Below are 20178 nucleotides of genomic sequence, written 5' to 3' on the forward strand. Positions count from 1 at the left end.
GTATACCAAATGAATTATCTTCCGAACACACATTCTTAGCATTTTATGCCAACACAAAAATCTCACCATTTTGCAACTCTAAAACTAAAAGAAATCTTTTAATCTTAAACAACAGCAGTAATCGAACAGCTATAATGACAGATGAATTGCTCTAAGTGAACCGACGAAAGATATGAACCCAAAGCAACCTGAGATGTGAATCAGATATGATGAGAGTTGTGAATCGATGATGATATGTATCGACGATGATATGCGGATAAGAAATCTCTCAATCGCCGGTGAGCTGAAATCGATTCATTCATTTCTCACCAGAATCTACGATTATTTCTAGTGTGAAATCGATTCCTTTGCTTCAGAAGAATGAGTTCGTCGAAACAAACCAGGTTCTCTCGCGACAATCTCTTCGATCTCTAGCTCCAGGATAATTAGAGGAATTGTATCCTCTTCGCCGGAATTTGGAATCGTGATCGGGTGAGATGAAATCGAAATTGTATCATCTTCGCCGGAATTTGGTCAAATGAAATCTCTAGTGATTTGAAATCGCGAATCCAATCAATCTCACTTTAATAAAGGCTAAATGTGTCTCCTTTCCAAATGAAGGCTATTCCATAGAGTCTTAAGTTTCTAGGGCTATTTGATTCTGTTTCTTTTTAATATATTATAATTCTGCGATATCATACCGATTAATATTTAGTGTCAAAAATAAGACTTACACAGGGTATGTTCTTTTCCCTCATGCTGCATCAGCGGCATGCGGGAAAAATTAAACCGTAAATGACGGCAACGAAACAGTAGAAAAGGAAAAAGGTGACACTGCCGCTACTTCTATGACTATTACGGGCGATGCAGGTAAAAATCCAGCGTTGATCGGAGTAGTGGTTGCGATTGTCTTTATGAATTTCTTCAACTATTTCAAATTTATATATTTTGTATTTTCTTAAAAAATATAAACATTATTTGTTATGTGTTAGTATATTATTATAAATCAATCAATTTGAAATACAATATCATTGAAAATCAAGAGTTAATATTTACATAAATTATTGTTTAATTATCTATCAATATATTTAATTAATTATAACATACTTGTTTAATATTTACATAAATGTTATTTAAAAATCAATTAATAGATATTTTTTTTGAGTAATTTCAAATTTAAAATTAAAATTTATTAATTAATTTTCTTTTTTAAAACTGTAATTTTAAATAGATTTTTTGTTCAACTATTTTAAATTTTATATATTTTTGTAATTTCTTTTTAAAAAAAAATATGATCATCATTTATTAATATTTTATTAATTCAATTAATTAAAAAATATAATATCATTAAAATTTAAAAAATTATTAAAAACATCAATTTTTAATTAATTATAACATAAATTCTTGTTTAATATTTACATAAATATTATTTAAAATCAATTAAAAAACTTTTCATTTTCTTTGAATGGTTTAACATTTAAAATTTATTAATTAATTTTCTTTAAAATGACACATGTCATTTCCATATCAATTCTCAAATGCTGATGTATCACTCATATGGAAAAAATTGAGCAACTTTTATATAAGATTTTCTACAGACTTAAACCACAACTAACTTATAATTATAGCTTTTTACTCTGTGGTTTCCGCTAACGTCCCCTAAAAAAACAGACCCACAGTTACACACACTAGATGAGTATTATTTTGATCAGTAAGTCAATCCATGGACTTAAAAGCCCGAATAAGTAAGTAACGAAACTTAAATCGAAGCCCAAAAAAAACTCATTCACTTCTCATCTTCTTCTCAAACCCAGCGGCTTAGTAGCATCCGTCTAAACCCTAGTTAGCCACAGAGAAGGAGAAGCCTTTTACATTCGTTTACCGTTTTCGCCTTACGATTCTCTAACCTAGCAACCTGGCTTGGGTCAACCTCTGCGCTCTTTTCCGTGGAAAGAAATGGCTTCTCCGCTGAAGTCTCTTCTCTCCATTTCTGCCTCAGTCTCTACAAGCTCCACTTTAGACAGACTCCGGATCTTCCGCCATGGGATCCCGGAAATTCTCCAGAATTCCGGTGAGCATTTACGTCTTATCATTCCGAGGGGACAAACACTGGTTTCGTCTTTTGATCATTGAATAGCAAATTGATCTTGTTTTATAATCTGATTGTTGTGAATATACACTAGGACAAACTCGGCCTCAAGAGTGCCTTTTACCTGTGAAGAACAAGTTTTTTGTTTTCATTGAGCTACATTCATATCATGGCATTGAAGTTGGATTATTGCCCTTTGTTTAATCATCTTAGGCTAATATTTGTCTTTTGGCAGAGTTTATTTTTTTGTTCCCTAGAAACTTGTAGCTGAAAGGAATAGTTAGTTCTTTGAACTGGATTTGTTCTTAGAAAATGTTTTCAGATGGATCGTTTCATGCGATTGTACATATCATATTTTCTGATTACTGCACATGACAAACTAATTAGAGCAAACATGTTATGATAGGAGTGATATATTAAATTCAGCAAAGATCTTGATCCTGATTCTAATCTGGTTAGATTTCTCATGCTCGGGCCCTTAACCATCTAGATTGTAGCTGTAGTTATTTGTATACTAATTAACTAAATTAATATTGGTCTACACTTAACTATCAATTTTTCTTCTGATTTAGCTGTTTTTTTTTTTTGGAATTTTACCCTGTACAGCGTTCTAATTTCAGGTGATCTGAATTACATATTTGCAGATATGACGTCTGATATTGCGCCTGTTCTCGTTGATATAATATTCCAAACATTGGCTATATATGATGACCGTGGCTCACGGAAAGCAGTAGACGATTTGATTGTAAAGGGCCTGGAAAATGTTACTTTTATGAAAGTTTTTGCGGCCATACTTGTACAAGTTATGGAAAAGGAGTTGAAATTTTGTTTTGATACCGTCTGTTACAGACTGCTAACTTGGTCATGTCTTCTTCTGGGCAAAAGTCAATTTGCAACTGTTTCGAAGAATGCATTTGTTAGAGTAGCATCAACACAGGCTTCATTACTTCATATAGTTATGGAGGGCTCTTTCCGCATGCGGAGGGCTTGTAAAAGATATATGTTCCATTTGTTCTCTCAGGTCTGGCTTTGTTCGCTGTACATTTTGCCAAATTTGATTAAACAGTCAGTTGTCTGAACTGTACCTATTGGGAATTTTTGGTTGTTGTTTGTAGTCAGAAGCTATCTACAATTCATATATGGACGAAGTTAAAAATTCACGAATTCCATATAAGGATACCCCTGACCTATTAGGACTACTGCTTGAGTTCTCTTGTTCGTCTCCTGCTCTATTTGAACAGACAAAGGTAAGAGAACGAAAGTTTACTTTTCCATTTTGCTTTGCCTCTTACACAAGACTTGTTTAGCAAATGTTTTTTTCCTTCTCAAGTCTATTATAAAATAATCATTAATCTGTTTGTTTCTCATTCGCAGGCCATATTTGTTGATATCTATGTTAAAGATGTCCTGAATTCCAGAGAAAAGCTGAAACAAAATCTTAGCAAATGTTTTCAACCTCTTCTTTCGCGCTTATCACGTGAAGAATTCCAAACTGTCATCCTTCCAGCAGCAGTTAAAATGTTGAAACGCAACCCAGAAATCGTCCTGGAATCAGTTGGATTTCTATTAGCAAATGTAAACATTGATTTAAGTAAGTATGCCCTGGAACTGCTGCCAGTCATATTACCACAAGCTCGGCATATGGATGAAGACAGGCGTCTTGGGGCTTTGTCAATGGTTAGGTCCTTAACTGAAAAATCAAGTAATCCTGATACTATAGAAGCAATGTTTGCGTCAGTTAAAGCCGTCATTGGAGGTTGGCCTTTATACTGTTTATTCATATTATTACTAATATCACTCGTACTCAATGAATCCTCATTTAGATATATCAGTGTGCCCGATTTTGTCTCTATTTATAGAAGCGAATAGGCAGGGTGGTGGTTATGTTATTATCCTAAATGATATTATCTGATGAATGCGGGCTTTTGTCTAAAGGTTCGGAAGGAAGACTTCAATCGCCACATCAAAGAATTGGAATGCTGAATGCAGTGCAAGAATTGGCAATTGCTCCGGAAGGAAAGTATATTGGTTGTTTGTCGAAGACAGTGTGCAGCTTTCTCATAGTCTACTACAAGGATGAAGGTAGAATAGTAATTGTTGTTCATATCCCGCTGTGCTCGTTTCTGTATTTTTCCAGATTTGGTTATTTGTTTTTTGATTCAGTCATCATCCTTGGCCTTCATCTTCCAACTCTTGAACTTATTGTCGCCTGCTAACTGATTTCTGTTTTATGTATAGGAAATGAGGACGTAAAACTTTCAATTTTGTCAGCCGTAGCTTCTTGGGCATCACGATCTTCTGATGCTATCCAACCTAACTTAATGTCTTTCATTGCTGCCGGTCTTAAGGAGAAAGAAGCTCTTAGGAGGGGGCATCTCCGTTGTGTACGAATCATATGCAGAAATCCTGATACCATTTCACAGGTCTCCTTGCAAGCATCTTGTTCGGCTTTTCGAATCTCAATCCTCTCATTAACTAAGTACGGTACTGAATATATATTACAGATATCAGACTTGCTATCCCCTTTAATGCAACTTGTAAAGACGGGATTTACAAAGGCAGTACAACGTCTGGATGGGATATATGCTTTGCTGATCGTTTCCAAGATTGCTGCATGTGACATCAAAGCAGGTTCAACTCAGGAAATCACGTGTCACATTCCTCCCTTTTAGTAGAATCTGAAAGTCGTGCGCTACTTTCTCTTTAATCGTGTTTATCTTCTTTGTCTACTCTAGAGGATGCAATGGTAAAGGAGAAATTATGGACTTTAATTTCTCAAAATGAGCCTTCACTCGTGCAAATCAATTTGGTAATTTTTTTTCTATAGATATCATTGGTAGTTGTTTATATGACCTGCTCTTGCCATGGTCGAGTACTCAGTTTTTGCTTTGCTGTTTTTTCTTCGTTTGCTTTCATATCTATGCATGTCACAACTGAAAGGCCTCAAAACTATCAAGTGATGATTGCGTAGTATGTGTCGACCTTCTTGAGGTGCTCCTCGTGGAACACTCCTCCAGGTAAATATCCTGCTTAATGATGGAGATTCGTTGAGTTGTTTGATAGGTTGTAGAAGTCTTAATTATCTGCGTTTTCTCAGGGCTTTGGAAGCATTTTCAATGAAACCAGTATCACAGGTAACCTAAGCGAGTTCATGTTTGCTGACCCGTTTTTTCCTGTTCTGGACTTAATCTGTCATCTATTTTTTATACAGTTGCTTCTCTTTCTACTCTGCCATCCAAGCTGGAATGTCCGTAAATCAGCCTACAATTCAGTTACCAAAATCTTTCATGCAACGTCACAGCTTGCCACTACCCTTTTAGAGGAGTTCGTGAAATTCCTTTCCGTAACTGGGGACAAGATCGTTTCTTCGAAAACTAGGTAGACTGCTGCCTGTGATGTTATCCACTATTATTCTCTGATTCCTGGCTTTCAATATGATAACTCATTTCACATTTTGAAACTTTTAGACCAAAATTCTATAGCGACTTATTCATTATAGGAACTAACTTGGCACCTCTGTAGTGACGCAGATAATTCCGTGGATCATCAAGCTCCTCTCATCCCTTCTGTAGAGGTATTAGTGAAGGCTTTGATTGTCATTTCATCGGCAGCAGTTGCTGGACCTCCAAGCGCATGGATTGATCGTGCCATATTTTGCTCGCATCATCCAAGCATAGTTGGTACTGGAAAAAGAGACGCTGTTTGGAAGGTAATCTTGACATTAGTTATTCGCATGGTTAATTCTACTTACTCATGTTTTCTTTATTTTCACTTTTAAATAGTAATTTCTACCTTTTGATATACCAGAGATTGCAAAAGTGTCTCAAAACTTGTGGTTTTGATGTTGCTACTTTTCTGTCTACCAATGGAGTACGTGTTTGCAAGGTAATTGACGACTGTCAGTGACTTCTACGTCAGCAAAACTGATGGTTTTCGTTTGGTGCTTGGTACTAGTAATCAGCTATTGATTTCAATGACTGTTTCAGAGTCTGCTTGGACCAATGGCTTTAATGAGTCCAAAACTTCCTGAGCAGCAAGCAGCAGTATATTCCTTGTCCACACTGATGTCTCTTGCACCAGAGGATACATTTACAGTGTTTAAGATGGTATTGCATTTTTAGCAAATTTATTTTCTAATCAAAAGTTATACCGTTTGCTTTGATTTGCTGATGCTTTATGTTTTAATTTTCTAGCATCTGCAAGAACTTCCAGATCGACTCTCTCATGATATGCTTTCGGTGACTGACATTAAGGTAAATCTTCTCACTTTTGCTGTATGTCTTTCTATAGTACAGTTGGACTTAGCATTTCTTTCCTCTCTCTGTAGACACTTGCGGATTTCTAAAATCTAACTGTAACATTTCATTTCATACAGAATGCAATGGGTGTAGTCTACTTTTCAGTTGCAAGTTTTGGTATTTGGTACTTTTCTTTTTTTAATGTTTTATTCAGATCTTCCAGACCCCTGAGGGGATGCTTTCAAGTGAGCAAGGTATTTATGTTGCTGAGACGATTGGTGCCAAGTACACAAAGCAAGAGCCGGTACTTACATGGGTTTACTCTATGTTTTCTGTTTTATACTTGATACATGGTTCCACTTTTAGAATATTGGATCTAATAACATCTCCTTCTTGTTACTTGTTGTAGACTTCTAATCATTCTCTAAAGCAAGGATTGGCTAGCAGAGATGCTGCAAATTTAGGCAGAAGGGACACTACAAAGTTGACGAAGAAAGCTGGTACACATCTATCAAAGCATTCTATCTGGTATCATGCTACCAACATATATATATTCTTCACCGAAATAATAATTACAGACAAAGGAAAAACGCCAAAGGAAGAGGCACGGGAAGTAATGCTCAAAGAGGAGGCCTTAACGCGGGAAAAGGTTCACAGGATACAACAAAATCTTTCGCTGGTGCTTCATGCGCTTGGGGAGATGGGTCTTGCTAATCCTGTGTTTTGTCACAGCCAGTTACCCTCTTTGGTATGAACAAGCTTTGGTGCATAGTTCCGTAAGAGTTGTACCCATCTATATGCTACAGAGTGAAGAAACAAATTTTGGAAGCAATTACTTCTCATTCTTCTGCAACTGTCGCTGCTTCTCCTTTTGTTTATGTCCACGCATGTTACTCTCTTTGGCATATCAGGCTCCTAGAATTCTAAGATCAAGCTCTTACAATTGCCGTATCTCTTTACCAGGCTAGGTTTCTGGATCCTTTGCTGCGATCACCTATTGTAGGTGCTCCAGCCTTTGAGAACGTGGTGAAGCTGGCAAGGTGTACAGTTCAGCCACTGTGTAATTGGGCTTTAGAAATTGCAACTGCTCTGCGTTTGATTGCGATTGATGAAGTTGATACTTCATCTGATTTTCGTCCATCGGTTGACAAGGCTGGGAAAACATATGAGGGTCTTTTTGAGAGGATTGTAAATGGGTTATCCATATCTTGTAAATCAGGACCACTTCCTGTAGATACTTTCACGTTCATCTTCCCGGTTTGTTTCTTACCATTTATGCTGACATTATTTAAACTTGTATTACCTCACTGAATGAGCAATGAACTATTCTTGTCAGATACTTGAGCGAATTTTACTGTCATCAAAGCGGACAAAACTTCATGATGATGTGCTTCGTATTCTGTTCATGCATCTAGATCCAATGCTGCCACTTCCAAGACTCCGGATGATATCAGTTTGGTGACTTGAACCCTTACTGTTTTCACTGTTATAGCTTTTGTTGTATTTTGGTGTAACCAGATTTACTTTTTAAATGTAACTAGCTTCTGAACTATATTTTTTCAGGTTCTTTATCATGTCCTAGGTGTTGTTCCTGCATATCAAGCTTCAGTCGGACCTGCATTGAATGAATTGTGTCTTGGATTGCAAGCAGATGATGTCGCAAATGTATGACATTTTCCCAAGTATTACGTGGAAAATTTCCCGTTCTAGAGAGTAATATTTCATTTTATTTTACAGGCGCTCTATGGAGTATATTCGAAAGATGTTCATGTCAGAATGGCTTGCTTAAACGCAGTCAAGTGCATTCCAGCTGTCTCCAAATACTCCCTTCCTCAGAATGTTGATATAGCAACAAACATTTGGATAGCTGTACATGATCCTGAAAAGGTTAACCTTCATAATTGATATAGTATCTTGTTATGTTTGCTGTTGGTTGTTACTAGTTTTTGGTTGTTGTTGTAGTGTACATAAATGCTGGTTATATAAATGTTTGCTGTGTCATAACTATTAAATTGATGCTCTTGGCTGGAGCTAACAAATTTCTTATCCTCTTATCGTTTTCGTTGTTGCACAATCTGATTTTATAATGTTAATGCTTGCAGTCAGTGGCTGAGACAGCAGATGATATATGGGCCCGTTATGGTTATGATTTAGGGACCGATTATTCAGGAATCTTCAAAGCACTTTCTCACATAAATCTCAATGTCCGATTAGCTGCAGCAGAAGCATTGGCTGCTGCTTTGCATGAAAGTCCGACATCAATCCAGGTGACTGCATTTCTTGGATCTTTACCTCTAGTGATAATACGAATGGTTTTTAAAGATTTGTTAGTTTTGCAGCTATCTCTTTCAACTTTATTTTCCCTGTACATCCGTGATGCTATGTCTGGTGAGGATGTCTTTGATGCTGGTTGGATAGGCAGGCAAGGAATTGCCTTGGCACTGCAATCTGCTGCCGATGTGTTGACAACAAAGGACCTTCCTGCTGTTATGACTTTTTTGATATCTCGGGCTCTGGTATTTCTTCTCACCCTGTCAGATGAATGCCTCTCATATGAGAGACCTCTCCCACTCTTTGTCATGTTGCAAAAGGAATTGGGGTTTGTAGTGTTATCACCTTGAAACCTACCAAATATCTTATATGAACTGAGTGTTTTTCCCAAGTGCAGGCTGATCCCAACACAGATGTTCGTGGGAGAATGATCAATGCTGGTATTATGATTATTGATAAGCATGGCAAAGAAAACGTTTCATTGTTGTTCCCCATCTTTGAGAATTATTTAAATAAAGAGGTTTGTTTTACAAGCAATACCAATTTGCTGGATACGTTATTTCTTTCATCATTATTACGAGTTGCTTCTGAGCTTCATCTTATCTCATATCACGCAGGCATCAGATGAAGAGGAATATGACCTGGTTCGTGAGGGTGTTGTTATATTCACTGGAGCATTAGCAAAGCACTTGGCAAAAGTGATAAGTCTATCATTAGTTTAAATCTTGTCACAATGCACATCATTTTCTTCTCTATCTTATACATTTACTAATGATAGCAGGATGATCCTAAAGTCCATACTGTCGTGGAAAAGCTGTTGGAGGTGTTAAATACACCTTCAGAATCTGTTCAGCGTGCAGTCTCAACATGCCTTTCTCCACTAGTTCTCTCAAAGAAAGTATGTTTTCTACAAATTTTGAGATCTTACCAAAACAAATTTGTTACCTACAAATTTAAGATCTTTCCGAAACAAATTTTGCTATAACTATGTTTCCTAGTGTGACTTTTGCCAGGGAGTAAACCATTTTGGCTTGATGAGGTGTAAGGTCTATTATCGTGTTTCTCATTTTCTGTTAGGAGGATGCCCCTGCCCTTTTTTCGAGGCTCTTGGATAAGTTAATGAAGAGTGATAAATATGGTGAGCGAAGAGGAGCAGCTTTTGGTCTTGCAGGAGTGGTTATGGGGTTTGGAATTACTAGCTTGAAGAAATATGGTCTTGTAGTCACTTTGCAAGAAGCTCTTATTGACAGGTATTTCTATCTGCGTTTTTCAATACATATTTTTAGATGATATTTCAAGCTGTTGACGTTTGTGTTTGAATATGAGGAATTTGTGCTGAATGATTTTTTCTGTTTTGCTGAGTTCATGTAGCTGTTCATTGTTGTACTGGGGCATATTCTGCAAATTGAGTTAAATTGTCCATCTTGATGAAATAGCACAACTTATTGTTATCTTTACTAATACATTTTAGAGACCACCAATTTATAGCTAAATGCTGCTTTTATTTCTTATAGTGCCATATTTTTGTATCACGTGCAGTGAGATATGTAACCTTTCTCTACTTCCGCTAAGTTCTTTGTGTTTTGGCTGCAGAAATTCTGCGAAACGGCGCGAAGGAGCACTGCTTGCATTTGAATGCCTCTGCGAGAAGCTTGGAAAATTATTTGAACCGTAAATGAAATAATGCTTGGAAAATTATCTGATGATCAACCTGCCAAAAACTAATGTTTCAACTTTGTAATAATCTCTTCTTCTGGTTTAGGTATGTGATCAAGATGTTACCCTTACTTCTGGTGTCGTTTTCTGACCAAGTCGGGGCAGTTCGTGAAGCAGCAGAATGTGCTGCTCGAGCTATGATGTCCCATCTATCCGTATATGGTGTGAAACTCGTCCTTCCTTCTCTACTCAAGGTAAGAGTTCATATTGTTCTGCAGATTTTTAAGTTAAGTGTTATATAACTAAGGTTTGGTGCATCACCTGGTGCTCTTCTCATGAGCATTTTTTATATTGGGTTAACTACGTGATACTTGTATCTTCTTTTTCATTTTTATATGCTTTGTGCTGGAGTAGAATGGATGGAAAATTTACTGATTCTTCAATGATCATTTTTTTATTATCACTCCTTTTTCTTCTAGTTCTATTCAGCTTGACTGCTGCACCTTAGACATAAGTTTCAGTTACTACACTTGCAATTCCTCGCTGCATTTATTCTTTGGTCTTACATGGCGTACACTTGTCTGTTTATTTCGTCCTTTTCGATAGGGCCTTGAAGATAAAGCATGGAGAACAAAGCAAAGTAGTGTACAGCTCCTCGGAGCTATGGCATTTTGTAATCCTCAGCAACTGTCTCAATGCCTTCCTAGGGTTGTGCCAAAACTTACAGAGGTGTGTATTACATGTAGATTTCAGTTGCGTCTTAACTGTAAGCCTGGTAGAAATTCTCCTACCTTGGTTTTTGATGTTATCTGATTCCATGACAAGATGACATATGATGATACAGGTTTTGACGGATACTCATCCAAAAGTTCAGTCGGCTGGGCAGTTGGCACTTCAGCAGGTTGGACTGATATAGCTGAACAAATTCCATATTTCGTGGACTTTGCTGACTAGAGTTTCCTCTCACTGTTATTTTAGGTTGGAAGTGTCATCAAGAACCCAGAGATATCCTCTCTTGTCCCCACTCTTCTATTGGCCTTAACAGATCCCAATGAGTACACACGACATTCTCTTGACATCCTTCTTCAAGTAACGATTTCGTATTCATTGGCCTTCTGATAATTTTTCTCTTCGTTTGCGATTTTGTTCTAACTCTTTCTTCTTTATTCTAGACAACATTCGTTAATTCTGTTGATGCCCCTTCACTTGCACTATTGGTACCAATAGTGCATAGAGGATTGAGAGAAAGGAGTTCTGAAACAAAAAAGAAAGCCTCTCAGATTGTCGGTAATATGTGTTCTTTGGTGACAGAGCCAAAGGATATGATTCCTTACATAGGGTTGCTGCTTCCTGAGGTTAAAAAGGTAATTTGCCATTTCTACCAAAATCATGAGTTGCGTTTTGTGTATGTTTACTCAATTAAACACTGGAGTTGTCAGGTTCTTGTGGATCCAATTCCTGAGGTACGTGCTGTGGCAGCAAGGGCGGTTGGGTCACTTATCCGAGGAATGGGAGAGGAAAATTTCCCAGATCTTGTGCCATGGTTGTTTGAAACTCTAAAATCTGATACAAGCAATGTTGAAAGGTCTGGAGCTGCTCAGGGATTAAGTGAGGTATGTTGGATAAGATGTGTTTTTGGTGGCTTTGTTTCTTTTAGTCAAAGCACCTGGTTTGATTTCGTGGAATTGACTAAACTATTCGCTAGCTTTAAAACTATGGGTTTAATCTTGTTATCTTCACATTTTCCAGTACATCATTGCAGGAGTATTAGGATTTTTATTGAAGTTTAAGTAGATAGATTCGCTTCATCCAGATCAAATTAAATGAGACGTCTCTGTATAAGTGCTTTTGTCTTGGATTTATTTGGTACCTTTTTGTAATGTTTTGATCATGTACATTTGAAACTGATATGCTGTAAGGCATATGTGGAATTACATCGAGATGCAAAATCATTGATCTAAGCTTGTTCTTAACATTTGTTTTCAACAAATTGTAGCTGCATCTGTTAGCATTCTTTCTCCGTATGTTTCCCTTCAGGTTTTAGCAGCTCTTGGGACAGAGTACTTTGAGAATGTACTTCCTGATCTCATTCGTTATTGTTCTCATCAAAAAGCATCGGTCCGGGATGGATACCTTACACTTTTCAAGGTGAACTCTATCACACTCCAGATATTCCTCAAACTTCACTCTTGTTAGATTTTTCTGATTTTTGTTTGCTTGTTAATCGCAGTTCTTACCAAGATCCTTGGGTGCTCAGTTCCAGAACTACTTGCAGCTTGTGTTACCGGCCATTCTGGATGGTGACTTCTTGGCAGACTTTTAACTTCTAAACTAGCTTTTGACCTATTGACTGAACTGATGGTGCGTTAATGCTTTAGGTCTTGCCGATGAGAATGAATCTGTTCGTGATGCAGCCCTTGGTGCTGGCCATGTACTGGTGGAGCACCATGCAACAACGTGCGAAGTTACACTGCATCTGTTTCCCCTTTTTTCTTTTTTTGCATGATTAACTAGATTATTTAATGTTGAGTTATCATGATCCGTAGATTGATTAGATTTTCGACTCATTTGATTAGTTCCTTAAATGGTGTTACTAAGTACCTCCACTGTTCCTCTTGTATCAGTTGTTGTTTATAAATTCCAGTAGCTTGTGATAGATTAAATTGATAAATCCCATTTTAATTGATTGTTGATGTATAGTAGAAGCTTCTTTTATTATCTATGACCTCCTCGTTATAAGAAGCATCATTGGTTTACAGGTCTTTGCCTCTTCTACTTCCAGCTGTGGAGGATGGTATTTTTAATGACAATTGGCGAATCCGTCAAAGTTCTGTTGAACTGCTTGGGGATCTATTGTTCAAGGTTTGCAGCAATTTTTCTGTTGTGTTTTTTTCTTCTTTCTTTTATCCGACCTCTCATAACCTGTAGCCCAATATTTACTTGGGAACCAATGTTGTCATCTTCCTAGCCTGTTACTGATGTTGCAATGCTTGGTTTTTAGTGTGTATTGGTAACTACACATGCTCTAAGAAATTGAAATAAATACTATTATCTTTAGCAGTATCAAAAATTAGATCTATGACCGTGAAAATCTTGATATTGTAAAAATAGGTCTAAACTTGCCTTAACATTTGGAGCTTTTGTACTAGGTTGCTGGTACATCTGGTAAAGCTCTGCTGGAGGGTGGAAGTGATGATGAAGGTGCAAGTACTGAAGCGCAAGGTCGTGCAATTATTGATATTTTAGGAATGGACAAGCGCAATGAAGTTCTTGCTGCATTATATATGGTCCGGACTGATGTTAGTTTGTCTGTTCGTCAGGTAATGTTGTTAATGCTCTATTTAAGTGTTTTGTTCTGGTGTACTGAAATTTGGAGATGAAAGCAAAATTATTTTCTCTTCCAGGCGGCACTACATGTATGGAAAACCATTGTAGCAAATACACCAAAAACGTTGAAGGAAATAATGCCAATTTTGATGAGTACCTTAATCTCTTCTCTAGCATCACCATCCTCTGAGAGGCGGCAGGTTTGGATCCCACTATCCTTTTGTTTCTTTCCTTGTAGTTTTAGCCTGCAGTTTTATAAGTCTATTATACTGTGTAGGTAGCAGGAAGATCACTTGGAGAGCTGGTCAGGAAGCTTGGTGAAAGGGTGCTTCCTCTTATCATTCCAATATTAGCTAAAGGGCTGAAAGATCCGGATGTTGACAAAAGACAAGTAAGCTTCATGTTGAATCCTTTGTGTCACCGCTTATTTTGTTTTTATCAGGATCTATTTTGGTAAAAATTATTGTTGTGACCTTGCTAACCATGAAGTATTTTTATCTGAGTAGAGCTGTCACCATTTTTGTGTTCTATTTACTGTGACATGTCTTTATATGATGTCTCTTAAATGGGCTAGGTATCACGGCATGATTCATGTTCAATGAATTTGAGACCTGATTTATGGTTATATTTCCATATGTGATGCTCAAGTGTCATATTGACCAACTGATGCTAAGCATATGCAGACTTTTTAGGCACATGTTATTCATCTCCTAATATACATGATTGACAGGGAGTATGCATTGGGCTGAATGAAGTGATGGCTAGTGCTGGGAGGAGTCAGTTGCTGAGTTTCATGGATCAGCTCATTCCCACTATTAGGACAGCACTTTGTGATAGGTTTGCTTCATTCTCAATGCATCAGCTTCTGATTCAGCCTGTTTCTTCATGCAAACGAATGAATTAAAATCCTGAACTTCTGCAACTTTCTTCTACAGTGCTCTTGAGGTTCGTGAATCTGCTGGACTGGCATTCAGCACTCTGTATAAGGTACCACTGCTGACTTGTTTTGCTTATCAGATAATTCTTCCGTTCACACTATTTATCTTTCGTCTACTTTTGAAATGCAGAGCGCTGGATTGCAAGCAATGGATGAGATTATCCCAACTCTTCTGGAAGCATTAGAGAATGATGAAATGTCTACTACTGCCCTGGATGGGCTTAAACAAATTATAAGGTTTTCTTCTACTTTTTTCTCGTGCTCTTCATCCCCTTCCCAGCTCGAAGTTTTCTTGTTTTCTGAATTCAGTTATGCAATTTCAGTGTTAGGACAGCAGCTGTTCTTCCACATATCTTGCCCAAGCTTGTCCATCTTCCTCTCTCGTATGTGTTCCTTTTCTCTACTTCTGTAAATATGCAAAGCATGATAATTTTCCTTTTAGCTGTCTATAACGTCTTAAAATACTTTGTCTAGTGCCTTAAATGCGCATGCTATTGGAGCCTTAGCTGAAGTTGCTGGTGCTGGTTTTAACACTCATCTTGGGACCATTCTTCCTGCTTTGCTCTCTGCAATGGGAGATGAAAACAAGGTGATAATAAGATTGTCTTCACCCTTAAATTTGTATGAAAGCTATTGTTAATTTGTTATCTGAGATAAGAATTCTCTTTCTTGTCGCAGGGTGTCCAAGAATTGGCACAAGAGGCAGCAGAAAGGGTGGTGCTTGTCATTGATGAAGAAGGAGTTGAGACTCTATTATCAGAACTTCTCAAAGGAGTGTCTGATAGTCAGGTTGGTTTGTTACCTTCTTAATCAAGTATTTTGTTTTTTCATCTAAGTAACTTAGGTTTCTAAATTGTTTATTTTCAGGCTTCAATAAGAAGAAGTTCTTCCTATCTGATTGGTTACTTCTTCAAGAGTAGCAAGCTTTACTTGATTGATGAAGCTCCAAACATGATATCTACCTTAATTGTTATGCTCAGTGATTCAGATTCAACAACTGTTGCGGTAGGCTACTTGACCAGAATGAAAAGAGTTGAAGTGAGCATATCTTTTTTAACTTACTCTCTTTTGTACAGGTTTCCTGGGAAGCTTTGGCTAGGGTTATTGGTTCAGTTCCAAAGGAAGTACTTCCTTCATATATAAAACTTGTGCGTGATGCTGTATCCACAGCTAGGGACAAAGAGCGCAGAAAGCGGAAGGTATACTTTGTGCTATGATTCAAAGAATGTTTTTATGTAAGAGAGCAATTAGCGATCATACTATGGATAATGCAATATTTTCGTAAACTAATATCTGTAGAGTATAATGTATTACTTGAATTGCAGGGAGGATATGTTGTTATTCCTGGTTTATGCCTCCCTAAAGCCCTTAAGCCTTTACTTCCAGTATTTCTACAGGTATCCCTTATACGTTGCTTTTCTAGTGCTTGAGGCCACCTTATATCAGATCTTTTAAATTGTGTATAAGCTGTGGTTTCTGGGTGTCCTGAGCTTATCTCGCATTTTGCATTTTTCGTACCAATTCAAGATGAAAATCAGTTTAAAAATGCAGAAACTGTTCCCCGTTATTAGTTGCACGTACAATAGCAATCAAGCAGTTTTATACTTCGTTCTCATATCTACCCATATTACAGTTTTCCTATAATTTACAGGGTCTAATTAGTGGATCAGCCGAATTAAGAGAGCAAGCTGCACTTGGTCTTGGTGAGCTTATTGAAGTTACTAGCGAGCAAGCATTGAAGGAGTTCGTCATACCAATAACAGGGTATGCAGTGTGTGAAGTCGATACTTGCTCTGCCATTAGTCCATTTGTAGTATTTATTACTTTGCTTGGGTAGTAAAGTTGTATCTGGATAAGTTGATGTTTAAAGTTGCATATGTGCTATCCGAGTCTAGAACTAGCACTAATGATGTTAGAAGATCTTTGACTGAGTAGTTCCATCAAATTTGACAAGTTATCACTGTCTGTTGGGCTGAGATACCGTTTCTTGTTATTGCAGGCCTCTTATTCGAATCATAGGAGATCGGTTTCCATGGCAGGTCAAAAGCGCTATCTTGGCTACCTTAATCATCCTAATACAAAGGGGTGGGATGGCGCTTAAGCCATTTCTCCCTCAACTTCAAACAACATTTGTCAAGTGTCTACAAGACTCTACAAGGTTAGTCCTGGATATCTCAACCTGAGTGAAAGGTAGCGACTAAGTCGACAACAGTTTACATTTTAAGGGAAAGGAAAAGATTAAAAAAATAAACAGCTACATTATTAAATTCATCCAGGCTGGACAGTTGTTGCTCTAATCGCGATCTGATACTTTGCGGTAGTATTACTAGTAAATCTCCTCTGTTTGTAATTAGAAGAAAGATACATCTGCACCCCACTGTTTGTAATTAGAAGAAAGATACATCTGCATTGCTGGACTAGATTCGTGTGCAACGCTTTATCTAAATTTTTTTAGTCAGCACTCCTACATATCTACCTTTTTTCACATATTGCCTTTTGATTTGAAGTGACATTAAAGATACGTCTTTGTAATATGTTTTCTAGAGAATAGAGTTGTTTTGTAAGTACGTCTAATAGTTATGGTCCATTTGTCATTACCATGTATCGTGTACTTTGAGCCAACACCTTCACACTGCAGGACCATCCGTTCAAGTGCTGCGCTTGCCCTAGGAAAGCTTAGTGCATTAAGCACAAGGATTGACCCATTAGTTTGTGACTTGTTGACAAGTTTCCAGGTACTTTGCTTCTTCTTTAAGCAACAAATACATAAATTCTTAATCTGTCGATCTAGTTCTTATCTGTTTATAAAATTTGTTATATTAGGCTGCGGATTCCGGGGTACGGGAGGCCATTCTATCTGCTATGAGGGGTGTAATAAAGCATGCTGGGAAGAGCATTGGGCCTGCTGTTAGAATACGTATTTTTGATCTCCTAAAGGATCTAATGTACAAAGATGATGACCAAGTTCGAGTTTCTTCCACAAGCATGCTGGGTGTTTTATCACAGGTAGGGCTCCTTACATGTGTTGGGAACTTTTTTTGTTTCTATGGTTCACACCACAGACGTAATCCAATTTAAAACACTTCTCATGTGATGCCATTATGCCTCAAGTTTGTAGTTCTCGAACATACCTTTGTTTTTGATGTATTTTTAATGGAAGTAGAATCAGGGTTTGTTTAACTATTGAGAAAACTTCTCATGTCGATGATGAAGCCTAAGCTTCTCTCTTTCCTATTTGTGCAGTATTTGGAAGCTGCGCAACTCAGTGTTCTGCTTCAAGAAGTCAGAGATTTATCTGCTTCACCAAAGTGGAGTGCTAGGCATGGCTCAGTTCTCTGTATTGCATCTTTGCTGAAGCACAATCCTTCAACCATTACGACATCTAATCTCTTTTCCTCAATGTTAAATTCTCTTAAGAGCTCTTTGAAGGATGAGAAGGTACCTTTGTGGAAAATAAGGTTTCCCCCGTTTTCTGTATAACCTTCTTATGATATTTGTCTTTTGTATAGTTTCCATTACGTGAAACCTCGACAAAGGCCTTGGGAAGGCTTTTGCTACATCAACTTGCAACGGATCCTTCCAACACAAGAGTGGTGATCGAGATCCTTTCATCGATAGTCTCTGCTTTGCACGATGATTCGAGTGAGGTCAGAAGAAGAGCACTCTCTTCACTTAAAGCTTTTGCAAAAGTAAGTCGGAGACTCCAGCAGTCGTTTCGAGTTGATTTATTCGTTAGTGACAGGAGCAACAGTAATATCAAGACGTTTTCTTATAGGATAACCCGACAGCAACCATGGCCAATGTGAGTGTTATTGGTCCTCCTCTTGCTGAATGTTTGAAGGATGGAAGCACGCCAGTGAGACTTGCTGCAGAAAGATGTGCTTTGCACGTGTTCCAATTAACCAAAAAGGGTATTGAATTGGCATAACTTCTCTCATGAAACGTCTCAATTTTTGAGTTTTAAGCTATTTATGACCAATATGTTGGCAAATTTTGGTTGCATATGGCATGTTTCTGTTTCTTGCCGTCTTTCTGAAAACTGCAGCAACATCGACATATTTTACTAATTTGCTTTTATCGGTCTCTTCAGGCACTGAAAATGTTCAAGCAGCTCAAAAATATATTACAGGATTGGATGCCCGACGGTTATCCAAGTTACCTGAACAAAGGTACATAATTTTCCTTAGTAACGGAAATCAATTTGCAATAAAATTTCCACTCTAGAGATCCAGAGTTCTTTTTAATCCTGCATCTGTAACATAAAACGATCCAGGATATTGCTTTTCCTTATTTTATTTAGAATGATGAACCTAGAAAGTAGGGGAAAGGTTTAACACCTGGGGACAAATGCCTGAATCTTTATGATGACTGAACATTTCTTTCTATGGGTACAGTTTGCGTGGATTCACTTAAGTACAATTTGTTACATTTGCAGTGATGACAGCGACGATAGCGAAGATGATAATGGAAGTGGGTAGGCGGAAACTTGTGGGCACGCTCATTGGCTTTCCTCAGAAGGAGATTATCCCGTGAGTGGCGGATAATACTTTTTATCTTTTTTCCTTGCCATGAGAATATAGATACGAAGAGGTTGACACAAATTATTACCTGATTTTGGATTTTGTCAAATCCTTATCCTTCTGTTTGAAATGGCCAATGGTTTGTTCAATTGTATTGTATATCATAAAGGGTACATTTTATGCGACGTTAGCATGTTTGATAATATTTTAAAACAATGATATATTTAAATAAAAATCTTCAGGAACATTATTATTTGAAAAAATCTTTAATAATTAAATCTTAGAAAACACCAAAACAAAATACTAGAAATTGTAGGTGGTGAGTTGAAGAATGCACATAGAAAGGGGAAAGATGAAAGTCACAAAAGAAGTGTAACAATACTAAAAGTCTAAAATCGAAATTAGAAACCCTATTATTTTATGGGAGAATTAGTTTTATAATGCAAATTTAATTACAATTTGTTTTTTTTTAAAATATCTGTCTTTTTTAATGTTTAATTTAAATTTAATCCAATTATACCCTTTAATTTCGTATTAATAAATTAATTTATTTTTAAAAATATTTTAAGAATAAAAAAAGGAAAAATAATCCATCTTCTTCACCTTCAAGTCTCCATCTCCTCCAAGTCACCTGCAAACTGTAAGTAAAACATATTTCTTCTTCTTCTTCCTTGTAACAGCTGTCAGCCTACGGGAATTTCTAGAACTTATTAGGCTCTTTATTAAACGGTTTTATCTGCTTTTGTTTAAGCTCTTTACTAATTAGTTTATGAATTGGTCTAAGCTGCAACTGACCTACTGGCTATACTGATTGGAATAACTTATCATGGAAGTTAGGTGACCAGATTGGTCATTTTGTTACATCTGAATTTTGAAGTCGCTTGTGTGATTTCAGGCCAGAGCTCTCATCACAAGGCTCACCGAGGAAAAGAACTCTGGTGTTCAACTGAATAACAAACTTCAGCAAGAATTGGTAAGAAGCTTTTTCATATGATCCTTATATTTTTGAACTATTTCTCTCTATAATTTTCACATGCACTTTCTTAGCTAGTAGTTTCCCTGGTATCTGAGAAGCAGCCATTTTCTTGGTTTTTTTTTTAACTAGTACGAAGATTTTAGCTCATCATTTTCGGTGGCCTTTAATTATGTATGTTTTATTGG

The 20178-nt window shown here is 37.1% G+C and overlaps 1 protein-coding gene across 3 annotated transcripts; it reads left to right on the forward strand.

The window, feature by feature from the left end:
• Positions 1-1796: 1796 nt before the first annotated feature.
• LOC18015333 (protein ILITYHIA) lies at positions 1797-19270 on the forward strand. 3 transcript variants are annotated; one of them, XM_006397327.2, is made up of 60 exons: positions 1797-2050; positions 2713-3089; positions 3184-3315; positions 3443-3824; positions 4004-4150; positions 4307-4491; positions 4573-4699; positions 4804-4877; positions 5009-5085; positions 5166-5202; positions 5280-5446; positions 5591-5777; positions 5876-5953; positions 6055-6174; positions 6262-6321; positions 6521-6610; positions 6716-6806; positions 6885-7054; positions 7270-7563; positions 7643-7759; positions 7870-7971; positions 8044-8193; positions 8409-8573; positions 8646-8822; positions 8975-9097; positions 9195-9275; positions 9356-9475; positions 9655-9827; positions 10171-10248; positions 10340-10487; positions 10840-10962; positions 11078-11134; positions 11212-11322; positions 11406-11597; positions 11673-11846; positions 12271-12381; positions 12464-12533; positions 12612-12690; positions 12993-13095; positions 13383-13553; positions 13638-13760; positions 13838-13951; positions 14291-14397; positions 14496-14547; positions 14628-14734; positions 14821-14880; positions 14972-15086; positions 15176-15286; positions 15365-15502; positions 15574-15696; positions 15823-15894; positions 16149-16261; positions 16497-16655; positions 17136-17232; positions 17321-17503; positions 17741-17935; positions 18007-18186; positions 18273-18408; positions 18588-18666; positions 18933-19270. In XM_006397327.2, the coding sequence occupies exons 1-60, from the start codon at positions 1936-1938 to the stop codon at positions 18973-18975; spliced, it is 7842 nt and encodes a 2613-aa protein (XP_006397390.1). In that variant the 5' UTR covers positions 1797-1935; the 3' UTR covers positions 18976-19270. The 3 variants fall into 3 exon arrangements, with proteins under 3 accessions (XP_006397390.1, XP_006397389.1, XP_024010581.1); XM_006397326.2 differs by having other exon boundaries at positions 9359-9475; XM_024154813.1 differs by having other exon boundaries at positions 6530-6610.
• Positions 19271-20178: the final 908 nt, after the last annotated feature.

This window comes from Eutrema salsugineum, unplaced genomic scaffold (assembly GCF_000478725.1).
Source record: "Eutrema salsugineum unplaced genomic scaffold, Eutsalg1_0 scaffold_25, whole genome shotgun sequence".
NCBI lineage: Eukaryota > Viridiplantae > Streptophyta > Magnoliopsida > Brassicales > Brassicaceae > Eutrema > Eutrema salsugineum.

What these genes read in the sequence shown, in the direction of transcription:
- LOC18015333 (XM_006397327.2), top strand. Translation starts at nt 1,936, where the DNA reads ATGGCTTCTCCGCTGAAGTCTCTTCTCTCCATTTCTGCCTCAGTCTCT. An exon ending in AAAGAGACGCTGTTTGGAAG is followed by an intron (nt 5,778 to 5,875) that starts GTAATCTTGACA and finishes TTGATATACCAG; the next exon opens with AGATTGCAAAAGTGTCTCAA. An exon ending in CATTTACAGTGTTTAAGATG is followed by an intron (nt 6,175 to 6,261) that starts GTATTGCATTTT and finishes TTAATTTTCTAG; the next exon opens with CATCTGCAAGAACTTCCAGA.